This window comes from Solea senegalensis, linkage group LG20, assembly GCF_019176455.1.
Source record: "Solea senegalensis isolate Sse05_10M linkage group LG20, IFAPA_SoseM_1, whole genome shotgun sequence".
Classification (NCBI taxonomy): Eukaryota; Metazoa; Chordata; class Actinopteri; order Pleuronectiformes; family Soleidae; genus Solea; species Solea senegalensis.
The window spans coordinates 18,860,770-18,880,778 of NC_058039.1; the positions used below are offsets into that span (position 1 = coordinate 18,860,770).

The following is a 20,009-nucleotide window of genomic DNA, read 5'->3' on the forward strand; positions in this document are numbered from 1 at the left end:
ATGATGATAATAATAATAATAAGAAGAAGGATAACAATGGTTTTCTCACACAAATTTGTGCCAGGAGCAGTTTCAGCCACTGCCATTCGTGGCTCGGTCCCTAACAAGCTTATTTATATATGTAATTGAATGTTTTATGTCATAAATTTAATAATGTGATCATTATGAGCGAATGTCTTATTATTACTGTTCTAAAAACATATATTCTATCACCTCGCTGGCAGCTGTGCCTCAGCTACACACTGTGTTTAAAACAAGGTGAGGTCGTGGGCCATGTTTGTATTATAACATGATATTTAAGTGGGGGGACCGCATGGAATCGATTGAAGGCCCACATATGGCCCGCGGGCCGCCAGTTTGGCACCACTGCTGTAGAGGATCAGTCTTTACACAAAGATCAGCGACCACAGTCTGTAAACCTGAAATCTGTTTGTGATCAAAGTGTCTAAACAAAGACCATCATCAGTGATCATGTGATGTTTGTGTTTGCAGAGGTCAGAACCAGAGACAGAGAGCAGAGTCTCCAGGACCCAGCGGTCTGTCTGTGAAGAGTGACCAGTCTATGGACCAACCTTTATGCTTCAGTCATGAACCTGGAGCCTCAGAGACAAAGTAAGAGACTCAATAAATAATGCTCTCAAATCAATATGATATGCTCTTGAATTAAGATAAGAAATAACCTCCATCTGTTGGAGGGAAACGTCTTTGATTGGACTTTTGTGAAGGAAGAAGAACTAAATGTGTGTGTGAGCAACAGACTGAACTGAACTGATCCAGAATCTGATGAAACGGATCAATGAGTCAAACCATTGACGAGTCAGAGAGAGTGTGAGGATGAGCCTCAGGGTTAGACCTTTACAACAGTCCATCAGAACCACTGTGAGACAAAGCTGTAAGGATGTCTTCACAGAGACATGTCCACCTGTCCCTGACGTGTCAGTGATAAAGAAATGTCTTCACAGAGAAATGTCCGCCTGTCCCCGACATGTCAGTGATAAAGAAATGTCTCCACAGACACATGTCCACCTGTCCCCGACGTGTCAGTGATAAAGAAATGTCTCCACAGAGACATGTCCACCTGTCCCTGACGTGTCAGTGATAAAGAAATGTCTCCACAGACACATGTCCACCTGTCCCTGACGTGTCAGTGATAAAGAAATGTCTCCACAGACACAAGTTTGCTGTTTCTGTGGACGAGCAGACGTCCCGCTGTCCTCTGTGTCAGGACGTCCTGAAGGATCCAGTCTCCACCAGCTGCGGTCACCGGTTCTGCAGACACTGTATCTCCTCATACTGGGACCAATCTGGTCCACCAGGAGACTCCTGCTGTCCCCAGTGTGGACAAAGACCCAGGACAGGACGTGGACCACAGAGCATCTTTGGTAAGACTCATAAGGAGAGCAGCTCCCATCAGCACTAGCAGACTTTAGAAATGGAAAAACAGGAGAAAACAGTTTAAAAGTTAAAAATGTGACTCATGTTAACTCCATGATGGAGTTTAACTCTCTGCTGCCCCCTGCAGGTTGAAGAAATGAAGGTTTCCCCTCATTTTGCTGCTTTTCTCTCATGATTGTTCTCTTGTATGCAGATGATACTCTTTCCTTCACAATCATCCCAGTTCTTCTAGAATGATTCAGTCTTTCAGAATAAAGTTATTCAAGTCATTACAGTGAAAATGTAGTTTTTCATTTGGCAACAAACAACATAAAACAACAACGTCACAGAAAAACATGACACTGATGAAAATAATCCTCAGCTGCTCACATTCTTTGTCTCTTGTCTTTCAGCAGATGTTGGTCTGCAGAAGGTTCTAGATGAACATAAGATCATTCTGAGGAGCAGATTTGAACATGTGACTGAAGGAACTAAAGGAACAGGAAGTAGAACCCTCCTTAACAGGATCTTCACTGAGCTCTACATCACAGAGGGACAGAGTGAAGAGGTCAATACTCAACATGAGGTGATGCAGCTGGAGACGACCTCCAAGAAGAAGATGGTCCAGGACACTCCCATCAAGTGCTGCGACATCTTTAAAGCCTTACCTGACCAGCAGGGGAGAATCAGAGTCGTCCTGACCAACGGTGTCGCTGGTGTTGGAAAAACCTTCTCGGTGCAGAAGTTCACTCTGGACTGGGCCGAGGGTTTGGAAAACCAGGATGTGAATCTGCTGATTGTCCTCTCGTTCAGGGAGCTGAACCTGATCAGAGATCAGCAGCACAGTCTTCTCACGTTGCTCCATGTTTTCTATCCAACATTAGAGAAGGTCAGAGCAGAGGAGCTCGCTGTCTGTAAACCTTTGTTCATCTTTGACGGCCTGGATGAAAGCAGACTCTCACTGGACTTCAGCAGCAGGACGCCGGTTTCTGACGTCACACACAGGTCATCAGTCAACGTGCTGCTGACCAACCTCATCCAGGGGAATCTGCTTCCCTCAGCTCTCATCTGGATAACTTCTCGACCTGCAGCGGCCAATCAGATCCCTCCTACATGTGTTGACAGGGTAACAGAAGTACGAGGCTTCACTGACGACCAGAAGGACGAGTACTTTAGGAAGAGATCCAGATCTGAAGATCTGTCCAGCAGAATCATCTCACACATCAAGACGTCCAGGAGCCTCCACATCATGTGTCAAATCCCAGTCTTCTGCTGGATCAGTGCTACAGTTTTGGATTACATGTTGACCACAGAGCAGAGAGGAGAGCTGCCCAAGACCCTGACTGACCTGTACTCACACTTCCTGCTGGTTCAAACAAAGAGGAAGAAGAACAAGTACAATAAAGGACGTGAGATGAGTCTACGGGAGCTGATGAACTCCAACAGGGACGTTCTTCTGAAGCTGGGGAGGTTGGCCTTTGAGCATCTGCAGAAAGGAGACATCATGTTCTACCAAGAAGATCTGGAGCGGTGTGGTCTTAGTGTGACAGAGGCCTCGGTGTACTCAGGAGTTTGTACAGAGATCTTCAGAAGAGAGAGTGTGATCTTCCAGAAATCAGTCTTCTGCTTTGTTCATCTCAGCGTTCAGGAGTTTCTGGCTGCAGTCTACATGTTCCACTGTTTCACCGTCACATATATATGTTTGTTATGGAGGTCTACTTACATATATTAACTTGTTTTCATAGTCACGTATATGTTAGTTTTCATGGAGCTCTACTTACATATATTAACTTGTTTTCATGGTCACATATATATGTTAGTTATGGAGGTCTACTTACATATATTAACTTGTTTTCATGGTCACATATATGTTAGTTATGGAGGTCTACTTACATATATTAACTTGTTTTCATGGTCACACATATGTTAGTTATGGAGGTCTACTTACATATATTAACTTGTTTTCATGGTCACATATATGTTAGTTATGGAGGTCTACTTACATATATTAACTTGTTTTCATGGTCACATATATATGTTAGTGATGGAGGTCTACTTACATATATTAACTTGTTTTCACGGTCACATATATGTTAGTTATGGAGGTCTACTTACATATATTAACTTGTTTTCATGATTAAAAACCTCCTAATCGCTGCAAACGAGACGATCAAAATATCTCTTCACTGACGCTCTCGTCAGCCGCGCTGTTTCAGACCAAAACCACACCCCCAGGGCGATAGCTGGATGGGAGTGACGGGTCTTTCTCAGGTTTGAGGTGGAGACAGATATGTGCTGTATTTATGTGTGTGGGGAGAGTGTTACTTTCCTTGATTTTTATTCAGATCCACATTCGGTTCAGCTATTGTGATACGGGACTCCATAGACTTAACCTGTTCATTATTAAGTTTTGGTAGATCTATGGAGTTTAGAAATGTGTTTATGTCTGTACTTGATGAATTATTGTTTGATGAGTATAAGTTTTTATATAAATCTCTAAAAATTTTGTTTATTTCTTCCGGTGCATGGGTTAGTTTACCGTCTGAGTCTTTTATAGAGTGGATAGTTGTTTTTTCTTTGTTTAATTTAAGTTGGTTAGCAAGTTATTTACTGGATTTATTGTTATGTTCAAAGTTTTCCAAGCGTAATCTCTCCAGTTGGAACTGTGTTTTCCTGTCTATTATTTTGTTTAATCCGAGTTTTAATTTTCTTACAGTATTCAGCAAGTTCTCATCTTGGGATGCAGTATAGGCAGTCTCTAATGTTTTTACTTTATGTTGTCGTTTGAATTAGATTATTCTACCCCTCATAACTGCTTATGCTGCCTCCCAGAGGACATCTGGTTGTGTTCCTGGCAGGTCGTTTGTTTCTAGAAAAATTAACCACTCTTTTTCAAAGTATTTGATGAAATTTGGATCATCTAGTAATGCTGTATTAAATCTCCAGTTTCTGATTGGTGGTGTGATGGCCTTATTAGTTATCTTTAGTGAAACTGGTGCATGGTCACTAATGGTGATAGGGTGAATCAAAGTGTCTGTGACGTCTGATAGAATTGAGCTGTTGGTGAGAAAGAAGTCAATTCTAGAGTAGGAGTTGTGTACAGGTGAGAAGAAGGTGTATTCTTTATCAGCTGGATGACAAGAGCGCCAAGCATCACAAAGACCATCATCACTCATTGTTTAAGTGTTTCTGTTGATTGCCAGTTCCGTGTTGTTCCTGCCTTACTGAGCCTATCAAGTTCTGGGTTGAGTACCATGTTGAAGTCCCCTCCTATTATCAGTGTTGTGTCTAAGTGAGTGGACAGTGAGGAGAAGGTGGTGTGAAAAAAGGAGGGGTCATCAACATTAGGACCATATATGTTAGATATACAGAAGTTTGTATTATTGATTAATAAGTGAAGTATTATAAATCTACCTTCTGGGTCTATCATAGTGTTCTTATGTATGAAGTTTAATTTTCTATTAATCATGATGGCGACTCCTCTCTGTCTAGAGTTGTAGCTTGCTGTGTATATGTGGGGAAATTGTGATGAGGTGAGCTGGCAATCTGACTTAGCTAAGTGAGTCTCTTGTAGTAAGACAATGTCCGCTTGGAGACTATTTAGGTGGTTGAGGACTTTATGTTTTTTATGTTTCGAGCCAATTCCACGCACATTCCAAGTGACAAGCCTGAGTGTGTTCATCTTATTAACCATATCTACTTATCTAGTGTAGCCTGTGTGTGTTCTCTGTGCATGTGCACAGGCTGATGTTCAACACAGGGTGTGTGTGCTCCCGTGTATGCATGTGTGTGTGTGCTTGTCTGACAGCCTATGTGCGAAACTACAGCCTGTATGTGGATGTGTGTGTATGTGTCTATGTGCCTGTGACATGTTTGTGTGTGTATTATGTGCATGTGTGTGCAACTGTCTGTCTGATAAACTGCAATACTGCAGCCTGTATGTGGAAGTGTGTGTATGTGCGTGAGTTTACGCGTTCGGCATGTGTATGTATGTATATGTGTGTGTGTGAGAGAGAGAGAGTGCACGCGTTTGTGCTGTTATATGCAGGGGCCTCGTTTTGATGTGGTCATTAATTACAGGATACATGTTGTAAATGGTCAGTCAGTCATCATTTACCACTTTATCCTCCACCCTAGTATATTCTAGAAATACATGAACATAGAAAAACATAAAAACATAAACATGAAAAACACAGTGACAGAAATAACCAACCAAAGTCCAACAATATTCTTACCGTGTTATGCTTTTTTTTTTACCTCGGTGTACGTTATGGAGATGTGCAGTGATTGTGAATTTAGTGACGGATTGAATGAGGGAGCGGGGGAATAATGTGAGTGCGGGTTTAATTGTGGTTTTATTGTATTGATTTAATGTGGGCGATATATTGGTTTACTGTGTTTAGTAGAGCCAAGGGGTTCCCTCTTTGTCCTGGTATAACTGACCGTTGACGTAGAGCTTTTCCACTGCAATTACTGCCCGGGATCCGCCGTCAATAAACTTTCTTCTCACTGGGAACAGTCTCCTGCGTCGCTCCAGGATCTCTTTCAGGAACTGGTCGTTCACGCTGAAGTCCGTTCCTCACAGCTCCCTGCCTCGGCTCTTGACCAACTCCTTTCGTTTAAAGTGTTCGAATTTTACGACAATCGGACGTGGTCGCTGGCCTTCCTGTCGTCTCCCTCCTAGACGATTTTTGACGGTGTCTGCCAGGAGTTTGACTTGTTTGATAATAAAGTTCTTTACTGTCGCTTCTGCATCTTCCTCATTTTTTCCGGGATCCCAGAGAAAATTAGAAAATTTGCCCAAGCACCGGCCTACAACCAGGTCACCAGCCGGTCCGCACTCCGGAGCAGCCTGTCAGCTATGCTGCCGCTTGTCGTTGCCTATCTGCTGACCATACTGTCACTGTCATCTCACACCACTATCCACCACCCAGCACTGGCACTCTGGTACACGTCCATGCAGCTCCTCAGCCTAAACCACTGCGCACCTCCCTCCTCGGACATCCATCGTGGCTCACGTCGTAGATTCATCCTCCATTCCACCACCGAAAACAGCATTCCCACGCTCTGTTCCATCCGCAGCAACATCCGCATACGTCATCCGCGCAACGGTCACATGACTAATTTCAACCTCCTCCCTGTCTCAACTTCCGCCACAAGGACTTCCCAACAAAAGCCTCTGAAGACAGCTCTACTCAACACCCAGTCAGTCAACAATAAAAGTCTCCTTTTGCACGAATTTATACTGGACAGTGAAGTGGATTTATTCTGTGTTACCGAAACCTGGCATAAACCATCAGATTACAGATCGCATTCAACCAAACAACACCAACTGGATACCTGACCGTAGGGGGGAGGCATCGCTGTCATCTACCACAACAGACTCAATCTCCGCCCCATCTCCATTCCACCCACATCATCATTTGAACACCTGGTTTTCCGACTTCCTGGTTCTCGGTCACTTCTCATTGCCATAATCTACCGTCCCCCCCAAAACTGTACATCATTTCTCTCAGACTTCACAGACTTCTATACCCAGCTCTCTTCCATCTCTCCATTTGTTCTCCTCCTTGGTGATTTCAACATCCACATCGACACTCCAAGTTCAAAATTCACTGCAGACTTCCTGGACATATTAAATTGCCTTAACCTCACACAACATGTCAACTCACCCACGCATTTCCATGGACATATCCTCGACCTCGTCTGCTCCTCAGCCCCACTCTCAGTCCACAACCTTACACTATCCGACCTCACAATATCTGGCCACCGAGCCATCACCATGGACATTGTCACCCCCACTCCAACACCCAGTCAAACCCGGTCAATAACCTTCCGCAATCTCAATGTAATCTTGTATGACTGTTACATTTTTTTCTGCCTATTCTTTTGCGTCCAGGTCACGTGACTTTCAAGATTCCGGCCGTGAGAACAAAAAACATGGCGGACATTTCTCTTATTTTTAGTGAAAAAAAATCATTATTTTGAGGATGATTCTGCATAAAGAGAAATGTATATTTTAATTTCATAATATTCACTTAGTGAATGTACATAATCACTCGCTTGCTCGCTTGCCAGAAAAATGGGAAACTGATACGTTTTGGTTGTGGCCCCAGATTACACATAGGACACCCTTGCGATCTGACAGATCAAACCCTCGACAACTACATGCCTTGCGTCTGAGGTTGATTTGCCGATCGACACATTATTCCGTGGCAGCGGGAGAAACTAATATTGACAAAGTGACGAGTTACGATCAAATGTCCGCTGTGTTTAATTTTGAAATCTACCGGAACCTGTAACTTCCTGTGTGGTGCGATCTCATTGATGGGGTTTGGCGCGTCATGGGCCCACGAAGAATAAGGGGACGAAGAAGAAGAAGAAGACGAAGAAGACGAAGAAGAGGAAGAAGAAGAGGAAGAAGAAGATGAAGAAGAGGAAATAAACGAGGAAAACGAAGCGGGACAGGGTAAACAAGGAGGAAAAGCAAGCGTGGAAAAATAACGACCAAGCTGTGCAAATGGATCAACTTGACCCCGACGATGCCATATTCCTGGTTGATGCGTTCCTGGATGAATGCAAGGTACATAACATCTCAGTGTCCCATGCTAATTACATGCTAATTACAATGTCTAAGGCCCTAATAGACTCTGATGTATAGCAAGGAAAAAGTATCAAGGTACAAAACTGAAAACACTCCAAACAATGAACTATTCAGTACCTGGTTCAATGTCTTTATTCACATGCAAGCTATAGTGCTGAGCTGAGTTCACACTTAGAGCCAGTTAGAGTTTCATTCAATATACTGACAAAATGTTTCACTTTCTTTTCTTTTTTTTCAATGTAGAAAGGGTTTTCTAGTCAGTACAGATCTTATCTGTCAGTACAGATCTGAGTTTTTACAATGTAATACCATTATATATAACATTGGTTTTATAATAAGATGTTTGTAGCTGGTGATAAACCTTGGTGGGAGGTTGTTCATTCTGTGGCTCTATTGATTATGTAGGTGGATCAGCAAGGACACACAAAAGGAGGATCAGAGAAATCCACAAAGGTGTGTGTTTGGCTTGATGAGGACAAAGATGGTCAGTTTCTTGTGCAAGTGTAAATCCCTCCTGTTCTCACTCTCAAGACACAACTGGAGAAAATGTGACCATCGAAAATGTAGGTTTTTCCTTTTTTCCCTTAGTACTTGTTTCTTCATTTGTTATGTGGTAATTGCCCCGATTTACCATTGCCTTCTTCCCTCTTCATTTTCAGATTCCCTCATTCAAGATGTGCGAGACCTCTTAGGAAGTGGTCCTGAACAACCTCTCCCCTCGCACTGGAGGAACAGGCAAACTTCCTCTCTGGAAAATTGGACAGTGCTGAGGCCCTTCATGGTGAACAATATGTTGTCATCTGAGAAGCCCAAGGAGGGGGTTTGCCATCATTGTGGACACAAGGCTGCAGTAGTGATGTGTAGGGACTGTTTACCACGATCACTCTACTGCACAGCCTGTGACCTTTCCACACATGAGGCCCTGGTGCTTCATAACAGAGCATCCATCGTGGAGGGGTTCTTCAGACACCTGCCACCATCCACTTTTGTTCAGCAGCATGAAAAAGGTCGTTTTTAAGTCTCAGGTTATATAGGCTGTTTTACATTTTACACAAACCCTGGTTTACTCCAACAAACATGCTAGATGAAGTTGTGTTTGATAGAAACAATCCTCACTGTTGAGTTTTTGGTTTCATTTACTCTAATGTGTAAACTTATTCTGCTTTTTAGATAGCATGTTACCAATCGTTCCTCCCTGCTGTGACTGCTCCACTGGGCAAACAGTTATTTTAATTGGAATGAATGGTAACATTTTTGTTATTATTTCTTCATATTGTGTTTGTTGTATCTTGTGAACAAGAGATCATTGTTTTTCTCTGACATTACAGGAAGATACAACCTCTTCCTTCCATCAGTAAGCTGCTCCTGTGGAAAAACCTTGTCAGTGACTATAAGCGATCTGGTTGAAAGTGGTTACTGGCCAGCCACTGTCAATTTTGAGACCTTGTACATGGTGGACTTGTTCACCACGTATGAGGATCTAAAAATCACTGCCCCAGGGATGTCACGACAAGCTTTTGTCAGCATGCTCGAGTGTCGAACAAAACTCTTCGGGCGAGTGAGTGAATTTGTCGTTTAAATTTGGATCACCTTTTCAATAACTGATTAATTGTTTGGACTTGTTCTTACAATCCTCAAAATTTCAGCACACATTTCTTGACAGAGCCCTTTTTTCACCAGTACCACGGTCTGAAGCCAACCTTCGATATATCATCAGTTGTGTACTAACTGCTTACTGTTTGTTTTGTTTGTTTTCTCACTTTTGCTCTCAGAGTGGTAAGATATGTGGGGACACAATGCAGAGGGCCTTCCTCGAATGGGCCTATGCCAAATTTGAGGTTGAAAAGCTGTCTCAGGTCCAGCATTTTCAGTGCCCTGCATGCACACCCTCCATGTTGGCAGTTGCAGTGGATGGGAACCGCAAATTATATCGTTTCAAAAGCCAACCAGGGTGTGTAACATTCATGTACAATGAAATGCTAGTGAGCCAAAAATTAAAAATGACTTTTATACTGTAAATGTAACCCACATCTATATATTTCTTTTTGATGGAGTCTTTTTGGCCAGTGATGCTGAGGTGTCCTCCTTTGTTGATTACATCTATGGAACAACTGGACATGTAAGCTAAATTTATATTTCTTCATGTGTAACACCACAATTTAACAAATGTATGAATGTTTGCCTGTTATTTTGGAATTATTGCATCAAATGCCATAATATATACATAATAAATGTACAGCTTATTTTGTATAATGTAACTGTGTAAATGTCTGTATTTGCCCTCATCTGTTTAAGAATCCAGGGAAAGGGAGATGTGGTGCGGGTCAGTGGACAGCAGCACGAGAGTCTGCCAGCAAGTCTGCAAGCAAACTAGACTAGAGGAAGGTGTTGAAGTTGCTGTCTGCCGTCATGGGGTTTTGCTGAAGGGACTGAATATGTTCCGTGGAGAAATATTTGCATACCCATTATATCTCCAGAAACAGCTAGCTTCACAGACCGTCCAGTTTTTTTGCTCTGATGTGGTCTGCAAATATTGGCCATATCTGCAGAGAGTTGTGGACCACTGTCCAGAGTTGGAGGACTTGCTGAACATGCGCCCATTTCTCTCCATCATGCATGCAAAAGCACATTCTTGGATGTGTGAGGTAATAATGACAATTAGATGTATATCTTACCAATTTGTACCACACATTATGATTGTCTGTCCACTGCCCCTACTTTTTTTTCCAAATGATAACATTCATCTAAATGTATTACAGCTAAAATGGGGGGGACGCAATCAAGAAGGAGCTGGAACAACAATCGAGGAGGAGGTTGAACAGGTTAACAGCTTCCTCTCCCGAGCACCCATCTGTTCCAAGTACATGTCAAAAGCCGGTAAGCATTTTTGTTTGTTTTGAATCGAGCACTACGTTTTCATTATCATCTTTGATCTTCAAGTGGTTCTGTCAGAGCTTTGAGGTGTGATTGGGGTCGTTATCATGCTGCAGTATGACTCCTTCTCCACATAGACCAAACCAGAAGGTGTAGCACCTCTCTACAATAGAGTGCTTCCTGGTGGTCAGGTGGAGTCAAATCTCTGCACGTGTCATGAGGCCAGCCTCATGACAGTTTTGGTGTTTGTTTTTGTCTGCCTGTCACCTTCCCCTCCCCCCTTGCACTCTGTCACCTCTGCTGGACCTGCCTACCTCCCACTCCACACCTGCCCTGCTGCTGCAATCAAGCCACCTGGTTTCCATCAGCTCATCACCCAGTCTGCACTTAGTTCCTGTCCCTACCTTCAGTCTCTGCCGGATCGTCACTCAGTGTACACGGTTTGTTGGAAGAAGACTACTATTCGAGCTAACCTTTAGAAACTGTACTCTGTTGCCAGTCGGTGCAAAATTTAAACCTGTTTGTCTTTTGTTCAGTCCTTCCTGCCTGCCCGTCTGCCAGCCCAGCCATCACCTCAAGCCCTCCAGCCGTCATCCCCCCTCCCACGGACCAGCACCCTTCCTTCCCCGCATTCCCTCATCTCAAATAAACTTTTTCTTTCGTCAGTCAGAGTCTCGTTCTGGGTTTCTTGCTAAGCCGTGACAGAACGATCCGGCCATGCAGAACCCAGCAGACACTGACCCAGTCCGCCAGGCAGTCTCCCACCATGGCATATTGCTTGGACAGCACACCCTGGCACTGAAGGAGGTAATGGACAGCCTCAGAGAGCTCACCACCCGGGTGATGGAGATCCGGGATCAGGTGAATCAGCCCTCCAGTTCCGAGACAAGGCCACCAGTCCCAACTCCAGCAGTGTCCACTTCTGTTCCCGTTAAGGAGCCCTGGGTTCCTCCCCCGGATCGATATGAGGGTGATTTTGGATTATGTCGTTCATTTCTGTTACAATGCAATCTTGTGTTCAGTCAACAGCCTCCAGTCTTACTCAACGGAGCAGTCGAGAGTTGCTTACCTGATGGGGCTCCTGCGTGGAAATGCCTTGGCCTGGGCTGCTGCTCTGTGGGAGAAGCAGTCTCCAGTCACCGCTTCCTATGCTGCCTTTACCACCGAGATGAGGAAGGTTTTCGACCATCCAGTTCGTGGCCAGGAGGCCTCCAAGAGGTTACTCTCCTTGCACCAAGGTATGCGTAGTGTGGCAGAATTTTCAGTTGAATTTCGTACCCTGTCCCTTGAAAGTGGCTGGTACAATGAATCTCTTCAAACTGTTTTTTGTCACGGATTAAATGATTCAATCAAGGATGAACTTGTTTCCTACCCGGAGCCCTCTGATTTTGAGGGTCTAGTCTCCCTGGCTATCCGCATAGACAATCGACTGCGAGAGCGGAGAAGAGAGAGGCAGCGGCGCCCACCCACTGCCACCCCAGGGCACTCTCCATCAGCCTCAGGATCCCGCGCGCACCAAGGTGAGGAAGGCTCAGTCCCTGGTTTACTAGGAAGGGATCCCTCACCTGAGCCAATGCAGCTGGGACGTTTCCATCTGGAACCCGAGGAGCGTCAGCGTCGCATGAGGAGTAACAGCTGCTTGTATTGTGGGAAACCTGGGCATTTCTTGGCCTCCTGTCCTCTTCGTTCGTCAAACAACCAGGCTCGTCAGTGAGGGGGAGAATCCTGTCGAGCCACACCTCCCTTCCTCTCTCTCCCCGACCCCGAGCACAAGCACATGCGACTTTGTCGTGGAAAGGTCAGTCCCTGGATTGTTCTGCTCTTCTAGATTCTGGTGCAGATGAGAGTTTCCTTGATGCCACTGTTGCCAAGCAGTTAAACTTGCCTTCTATCTGTCTGGATAAGCCACTAGAAGCAAGCGCACTAGATGGTAGACTCTTAGCCAGCATAACTCGGAGGACTGTACCATTTACTTCTGTCTGGTAATCATCAGGAAAGCCTTAGCTTTTACTTAATTGACTCGCCTTCAGTCCCTTTAGTTCTCGGGCTCCCCTGGCTAGCACAACACAATCCCCAAGTTGATTGGAGGACAGGAGAGATCACCAGTTGGAGCCTTCATTGCCATGCGAGTTGTTTGCTATCAGCCCCTCCTTTTTCGGTGCCCAGTCCTGAAACCCTGCCTGAAGTCCCTAATCTAGCCTCCATTCCACCCGAATACCATGACCTCCAGACGGTATTCAGTAAGGAACGTGCTCTGTCTCTGCCCCCTCATCGTCCTTATGATTGTGGCATTGATCTCCTGCCTGGTGCTCCCCTTCCCAGTAGCCGCCTATACAGTCTCTCCAAGCCTGAGCGGGAGGCCATGGAGAGGTATATAAAGGACTCCCTGGCTGCTGGCATCATTCGTCCCTCCTCGTCACCCCTTGGAGCAGGGTTTTTCTTTGTTGGTAAAAAGGATGGGTCCCTCCGACCATGTATTGATTTTCGCCCATTAAACAATATCACCATAAAGAATAAGTATCCTTTGCCGTTAATGAATTCTGCCTTTGACTCACTCCAGGGGGCCACGGTGTTCACTAAACTCGACCTCCGTAATGCATACCACCTGGTGAGGATACGGGACGGTGACGAATGGAAGACGGACTTTAACACTTCTCTGGGCCATTTTGAGTATCGGGTTATGCCGTTTGGGCTCACCAACGCCCCAACCGTCTTCCAGGCCCTGGTAAATGATGTCCTCAGGGACATGTTGCACCATTTTGTCTTTGTTTACCTGGATGATATTCTCATTTTCTCTAGGAGTTTGTCAGAAAATGTCCAGCAGGTCCGCCAGGTTCTCCAAAGACTGTTGGAGAATCGGCTCTTTGTGAAAGCCGAGAAATGCGAGTTCCATGCCTCGTCAACTTCCTTCCTGGGATTCATCATTGCTGAAGGACAGATGAGGATGGACCCAGCCAAGGTAGAGGCAGTCCTGATTTGGCCCAGCCCTAGCAGTCGTAAGGCGTTAGAGAGGTTTCTTGGATTTTCTAATTTCTATAGAAGATTCATCAGAAATTATAGTCGTGTGGCTGCCCCGCTAACTGCACTAACCTCAACCTCTAAGCCTTTCCAGTGGACGCCCGCCGCTGAAGCAGCTTTCCTCAAGCTCAAGGATTATTTTACTTCTGCACCAGTTCTCGTCCAGCCGGACCGGGAGAAGCAGTTTATTGTGGAAGGGGATGCTTCAGACATTGGGGTGGGAGCAGTCCTCTCTCAGCGCGCCGCCATGGATAGTAAGCTCCATCCTTGTGCATTTTTCTCCCACCGGTTATCTCCAGCAGAGAGGAACTACGATGTGGGCAACCGTGAGCTCTTGGCTGTGAAGCTGGCTCTTGAGGAATGGCGGCACTGGTTAGAGGGATCGGAACAGCCTTTTGTGGTGTGGACGGACCACAAGAACTTGGCGTACATCCAGTCTGCTAAGCGGCTCAATGCTCGTCAAGCCAGGTGGGCCCTATTTTTTGGTAGATTTAACTTTACTCTGACCTACAGGCCCGGTTCTAAAAACACGAAACCTGATGCCCTGTCCCATATGTTTGGGAGGGAGGATGGCCCCATGGAGCCCCCAGAACCCATCATCCCGGAGTCCTGTTTAGTCGCTGCGGTGTCTCTAAGGATTGAAGAGGAGGTAAAAGAGGCCCAACAGACACAACCAGACCCAGGTAATGGCCCTCCGGGTCGGCTGTATGTCCCAGACTCTGTAAAGCCCGCAGTACTGCAATGGGCCCATTCTTCAAAACTTACCTGCCATCCAGGGTTAAATCGAACACTTGCCTTCCTTAGACGTCGTTTTTGGTGGCCATCAATGGTTGCAGATGTCAAATCTTTTGTGTCTGCTTGTCCTGTTTGTGCACAAAACAAGTCTTCAACTCGACCCAGTGCTGGATTATTGCATCCTCTGCCGGTGCCCCGACGTCCCTGGTCACACCTGGCCCTGTATTTTGTGACTGGTCTGCCCGCCTCTGCTGGCAACACGGTAGTCCTTACTGTTGACCGTTTCAGTAAGTTTACCCATTTCTTGCCTCTACCTAAACTGCCCTCGGCCAAGGAGACAGCTGATCTCTTGGTCAGAGAAGTGTTCTGTGTGTATGGACTTCCTTCAGACATAGTTTCAGATCGTGGGCCTCAATTCACCTCCGCTGTCTGGAAGGCGTTCTGTTCCTCTGTTGGAGCCACCATCAGTTTATCCTCAGGATACCATCCACAATCTAATGGTCAAGCGGAAAGGGCAAACCAGGATCTAGAGACCTCACTCCGCTGCATGTTGTCCTGCAACCCCTCAACCTGGTCGACGCTAATTCCGTGGGTGGAGTATGCCCATAACACGTTGCCTTCATCTGCCACAGGTATGTCACCATTCCAATGTGTTTTTGGGTATCAGCCTCCCCTATTCCCCTCACAGGAGAAGGAGCTTTCAGTACCCTCAGTCCAAGCCCATGCCCGCCGGTGCCACAAGACCTGGCACCGTGCACGCTCTGCCTTACTCCAAGCCTCTGACCGCTACAAGCGCCAAGCGAACCGCCATCGCACCCCTGCGCCCTGCTATGCTCCTGGAGACAAGGTATGGCTTTCCACCAAGGATCTCCCTTTAAAGACAGACTCTAAGAAACTGTCCCCAAGATTTATTGGCCCTTTTGTGATTCTGAGGATTGTTAACCCCAATGCTGTTCGGCTGAAGCTACCTCGGACCCTTCGGGTTCACCCTGTGTTCAACGTGTCTGCTGTCAAGCCTGTTGTCTCCAGTCCGCTGGCTGGTTCCCCCTCCTCCCCCTCCTCCTCCCCCCAGGGTCATTGACGACCATCCCGCCTTCACTGTTCAGGGCTAAATGACATGTAACATGTAACATGTAACTGTTCGGCATCTCCTGGACTGTCGCCGCCGCGGCCGTGGCGTTCAATACTTGGTCGACTGGGAGGGCTATGGGCCCGAGGAACGATGCTGGGTGTCCCGCCGGCTCATCCTGGACCCTGCTCTCGTTCAGGACTTCCACCGAGCTAACCCTGAGAAACCCGGGCCTGGTGGGCCGCCCAGTGGCGTCCGTCGGGGGAGGGGTACTGTCATGAGGCCAGCCTCATGACAGTTTTGGTGTTTGTTTTTGTCTGCCTGTCACCTTCCCCTCCCCCCTTGCACTCTGTCACCTCTGCTGGACCTGCCTACCTCCCACTCCACACCTGCCCTGCTGCTGCAATCAAGCCACCTGGTTTCCATCAGCTCATCACCCAGTCTGCACTTAGTTCCTGTCCCTACCTTCAGTCTCTGCCGGATCGTCACTCAGTGTACACGGTTTGTTGGAAGAAGACTACTATTCGAGCTAACCTTTAGAAACTGTACTCTGTTGCCAGTCGGTGCAAAATTTAAACCTGTTTGTCTTTTGTTCAGTCCTTCCTGCCTGCCCGTCTGCCAGCCCAGCCATCACCTCAAGCCCTCCAGCCGTCATCCCCCCTCCCCCCGGACCAGCACCCTTCCTTCCCCGCATTCCCTCATCTCAAATAAACTTTTTCTTTCGTCAGTCAGAGTCTCGTTCTGGGTTTCTTGCTAAGCCGTGACAGCACGTGTCCAACTCCAGAGAAGACAAACAGCACCAGACTTAAATATTTCCCATATTCCCCCTTCTGAGAAGGGTTTGAACACTGATGCTCGGCCTTTGCATTTTAGATTTCCATGCATAGGTGCTCCCTTAATAATTGAAAATAATTGTCTAGTCAGCGCTTTTATACTGATCAAGATTCTCTTTATAATAATTTAACTTCTGACACATTAATTAAGTGTATTCTTTCCAGGTTTATGTAACAATATTAGAGAATGATCAATGTAGTATCTGACCTTTGGTCCTCACTGTGAACCTAAATTACTGCATATGCATCGTGTGTCAAGTTCGCACAGACATGCTTACAATCCAGGCATGTGGCTGGAACAAGCGAAAGGCGGAAAACCTTGACCGGACACTGGCCAAAAGACACATCAAGGTACTAACTAGGCAAATAGGCAAAGATGTATAATAACAGTTTTTAAATTGTGTCTCAGCATTTGTTAACACAGAAATGTCTTTCGGACAGACTGTACAAAGGATTACAGAGGCAACAAAGGACCTGGAGAAACTCACCGCAGAGTTGTCTATACAGCAAGACATAGTCCAGCAGTGGGTGTCTGATGTTCAGCAGTGGACCTCAGGTACTTTGAAAAAAATATTTGATGGCTCTGCTCTTGTACAGCGGATCTGAAAAGAGGCTGATGGACGAGATGGGCATGAATTCATTTGTTTGTTGTCGTCCGAAGGAGCAACAACCCAAAATGACCTGCAGAGGACCATCGAGGGGTTATATTTGGGCATCAAACAGCGAAATTTCAGCTGTATCGTCAGTCTGGTGAGAGCAGAAAAGGCCACTAGTAGTGCAAATTTGTGAAAAAATGAATTCACTACTGACTTATACATAGTATAAATAGTCATTTATTTAAAAAAACAAAAACAAACATCTTTTGAAGTAGGTTTACTACAAGTCAGAGCAGCATACTGAAAAACTTTCAAAATCATAATAAGTTTGAGTGCAATATCCAAATATTTCCAATATTTATGCAAAGTGCAGAGATGTCCTGACCTACAAATGTTGTAAAACACTTCAATAAAAAATATGTAGTGTTTTTACAATTTTTCAAATGATAATGAAACTTTTGATGCAAAAATGATCACACAGCATCTGTCACAATAGTCATATACACATACATGTATATTGAGAAGCCTTATTTTTTTATGGTGGTTTTGTGTGGTCATGGTGTGAGTGCACTCATTTTGTGTTTCTCATTGTAGGTGGGAATAAACGAAGGCATCAACTGAGAAAAAAGATTGCTCTTGAGAAAAAAGCCTTGGAAGTTGCCATCAATGACCATAATACTACTGTGGGGGAAGTTGGAAAACTCCCTCCTCCCAATGAACTCCTGGCTGTGGACAACTACTCCTGGCCATGGGAATGTAAGTACTTCCTCTGAAATGTATTGATGTACATATGGAATCTGATGTAAATCTTAAGACACTAGGCAATATGCAAAAAAATGAATGCACTAATGTGTAAATGGATGTTATCGAACCCCTTTTGCGAAGTGCTGAGGTACTATCACATCCTGGGTTAGGGTTTATTTCTCTATTGTAGGAATACACCCATAGCAGTAAGCAGTTAGGGACAGACAGACAGACAGACAGACAGACGACTTTATTGATCCCTTTGAGAGGTTCCCTCAGGGAAATTAACAAAGGGAAGGGTTGTGTATGAGTGGGTTCGCTGTTGGTGGATAAATAACACAAAGCATAATCATGAGATTATCACCTGTTACTAATGAATATGTTTAGGGGAATGATCCAAACAGGTGGTTTGGAGTTTTCAACAATTTTCCCCAGCTTGTTTGAAATTTGCTGCAGCCATCAAAATCACAAAAAAACAATATGTATGCAAAATATCTTCTGTCCCATTATTTGTGTAGGAGTTAAGATGTAAGATAACACTTTATGTAATGTATTGCAGGTCATGGTGATATGGAGCAAAAAAAAAATGTTTTTGATAAGGTAATGCTGCTGGCTAGACTGAAAGAAGAAGAAGTCATTGTGGTTCGTGAAGTCAAACAGCACATGGAGTACATGAGGAGTGTTGCTGGACTGATTAAAGAGCTTACCTTTCAGCTCACTGAAGACACCAATGAGAAATGTAAGGACAATAAATAGTTTGTCCTTTTTTTTCAATTTGCTTCTCTGGTAACCACTTGGCATATTTATTTTTATTTTAATGTCACATTCTCAGGCAGTACAGAGGGATTGATGGAGAAAGGACATGAGGGACTACTCTGATTGTGTGAAGTTGAAGCACAACTGGCCACAGCACGCACAACATACAAAAGTATTGTTGGACTGCAAACATTGTCCTTAGATGACTTCTCTGAAGAGGAAGACTTGGAGAATACTTCTTCTACTGATGAGGAACTGGGAGACTAGTTGTTGGGAGATGATGTGTATCGAACTAAAACAGTGCTGTAAATAACTTGTTTGTAAAACCTGAGGCAATTTTACTGCTGTTTACTGCAAATTCCTCTGAAACTGTGAACAACCATTATGTTAGTATTGTGCATCCTGCATAGCTTCACTGTAGTTGTGTAGTGTACATAGCCTATTGTATTGTTACTCTCTCCAACAGTGTGCTATTTGTGCTTATGTTTCCACATGTTCGTATATTAATTCTCTCTCTCTCCCTCACTCACTCTCACACCTTCTCTATCTGAAGATATACAGTCTTTATTTTGAACAGGGCATAGTCTCTTGGTTTTAGAAAGCCTGCTTTATTAATTTCACCCAGTAAAGTGAACTGTTGTTTCAACTATAGTCATGTCTCTTGTTTTTTTCCATGAATAGTTTTTATTTAAGCCAGTTTCCTGTTTTATCCCCTTGTGTCAGTTGTTCCTTTCAGGTAAGTCTGTCATAAGCATTAGGCCTATATTATATAAGGCAGGGCTCATCAACTACACTTGTCCAAGTGCTGGAATTTTTCCAACAGACACCATCAGGGCCAGACACTCTTTAATTTGACTATAATATAATATAATATATCATTAAAATGAATATTGTATCCTAAGTAATATATTATTATTTCATATATCAATTTGCCTTTGAAACACAAGTTATTTTTTAGCCTTTGTCAGTGTTAACAGACTCATATACATATATTACCTATATGATAGCAAGCCACTAGTTGAGGCTGTCAACTGCTAATGTGGGTAAGGTGATTGTCGCTGGATGAGGCGGTCAATCACAGTGAACTGATTGACATCCAGGCTGCTGGTGACATGAAGGCTGCTCTCTATTGGGTGGATTGTCCCCAAAAGTATGATATACAGAAGACACTGGCCATGCATGTGCTCACTTTGTTCTTATCAACATACATCTGTGAATTTGTGAAAAGTCAAGTAGGACTGCAGGCGCGTAAGGCAAGCATAAAAGCTGTCAAGCCTGATGTTAAAAAGGTAGTGTCGGAGGGGAAATGTCACTTCTCTTGCAAATAGTGTGACTATTGCCTATGTTTTGTGTCTCAATCACGTGACTTCAATATATTTGTGTTTTATAACGCTTATAATGTCTGT

At 44.7% G+C, this 20,009-nt stretch overlaps 1 protein-coding gene and 2 long non-coding RNA genes across 3 annotated transcripts; all 3 read left to right on the plus strand.

Annotated features, from left to right (window-relative positions):
- The first annotated feature begins 8,671 nt into the window (after positions 1 to 8,671).
- LOC122786666 lies at positions 8,672 to 10,066 on the plus strand. Its single transcript, XM_044053126.1, has 5 exons — positions 8,672 to 8,985; positions 9,149 to 9,223; positions 9,307 to 9,536; positions 9,751 to 9,929; positions 10,033 to 10,066. The coding sequence occupies exons 1-5, from the start codon at positions 8,757 to 8,759 to the stop codon at positions 10,046 to 10,048; spliced, it is 729 nt and encodes a 242-aa protein (XP_043909061.1). The 5' UTR covers positions 8,672 to 8,756; the 3' UTR covers positions 10,049 to 10,066.
- A 5,695-nt stretch (positions 10,067 to 15,761) lies between these two features.
- LOC122786671 lies at positions 15,762 to 16,401 on the plus strand. Its single transcript, XR_006362468.1, has 2 exons — positions 15,762 to 16,175; positions 16,272 to 16,401. It is a non-coding gene; the product is annotated as an uncharacterized LOC122786671 (long non-coding RNA).
- Positions 16,402 to 18,435: 2,034 nt separating this feature from the next.
- LOC122786669 lies at positions 18,436 to 19,249 on the plus strand. The gene is made up of 2 exons (XR_006362467.1): positions 18,436 to 18,586; positions 18,680 to 19,249. It is a non-coding gene; the product is annotated as an uncharacterized LOC122786669 (long non-coding RNA).
- Positions 19,250 to 20,009: the final 760 nt, after the last annotated feature.

What these genes read in the sequence shown, in the direction of transcription:
- LOC122786666 (XM_044053126.1), top strand. Translation starts at nt 8,757, where the DNA reads ATGGTGAACAATATGTTGTCATCTGAGAAGCCCAAGGAGGGGGTTTGC. An exon ending in TGTTCAGCAGCATGAAAAAG is followed by an intron (nt 8,986 to 9,148) that starts GTCGTTTTTAAG and finishes TCTGCTTTTTAG; the next exon opens with ATAGCATGTTACCAATCGTT. An exon ending in TATTTTAATTGGAATGAATG is followed by an intron (nt 9,224 to 9,306) that starts GTAACATTTTTG and finishes CTGACATTACAG; the next exon opens with GAAGATACAACCTCTTCCTT.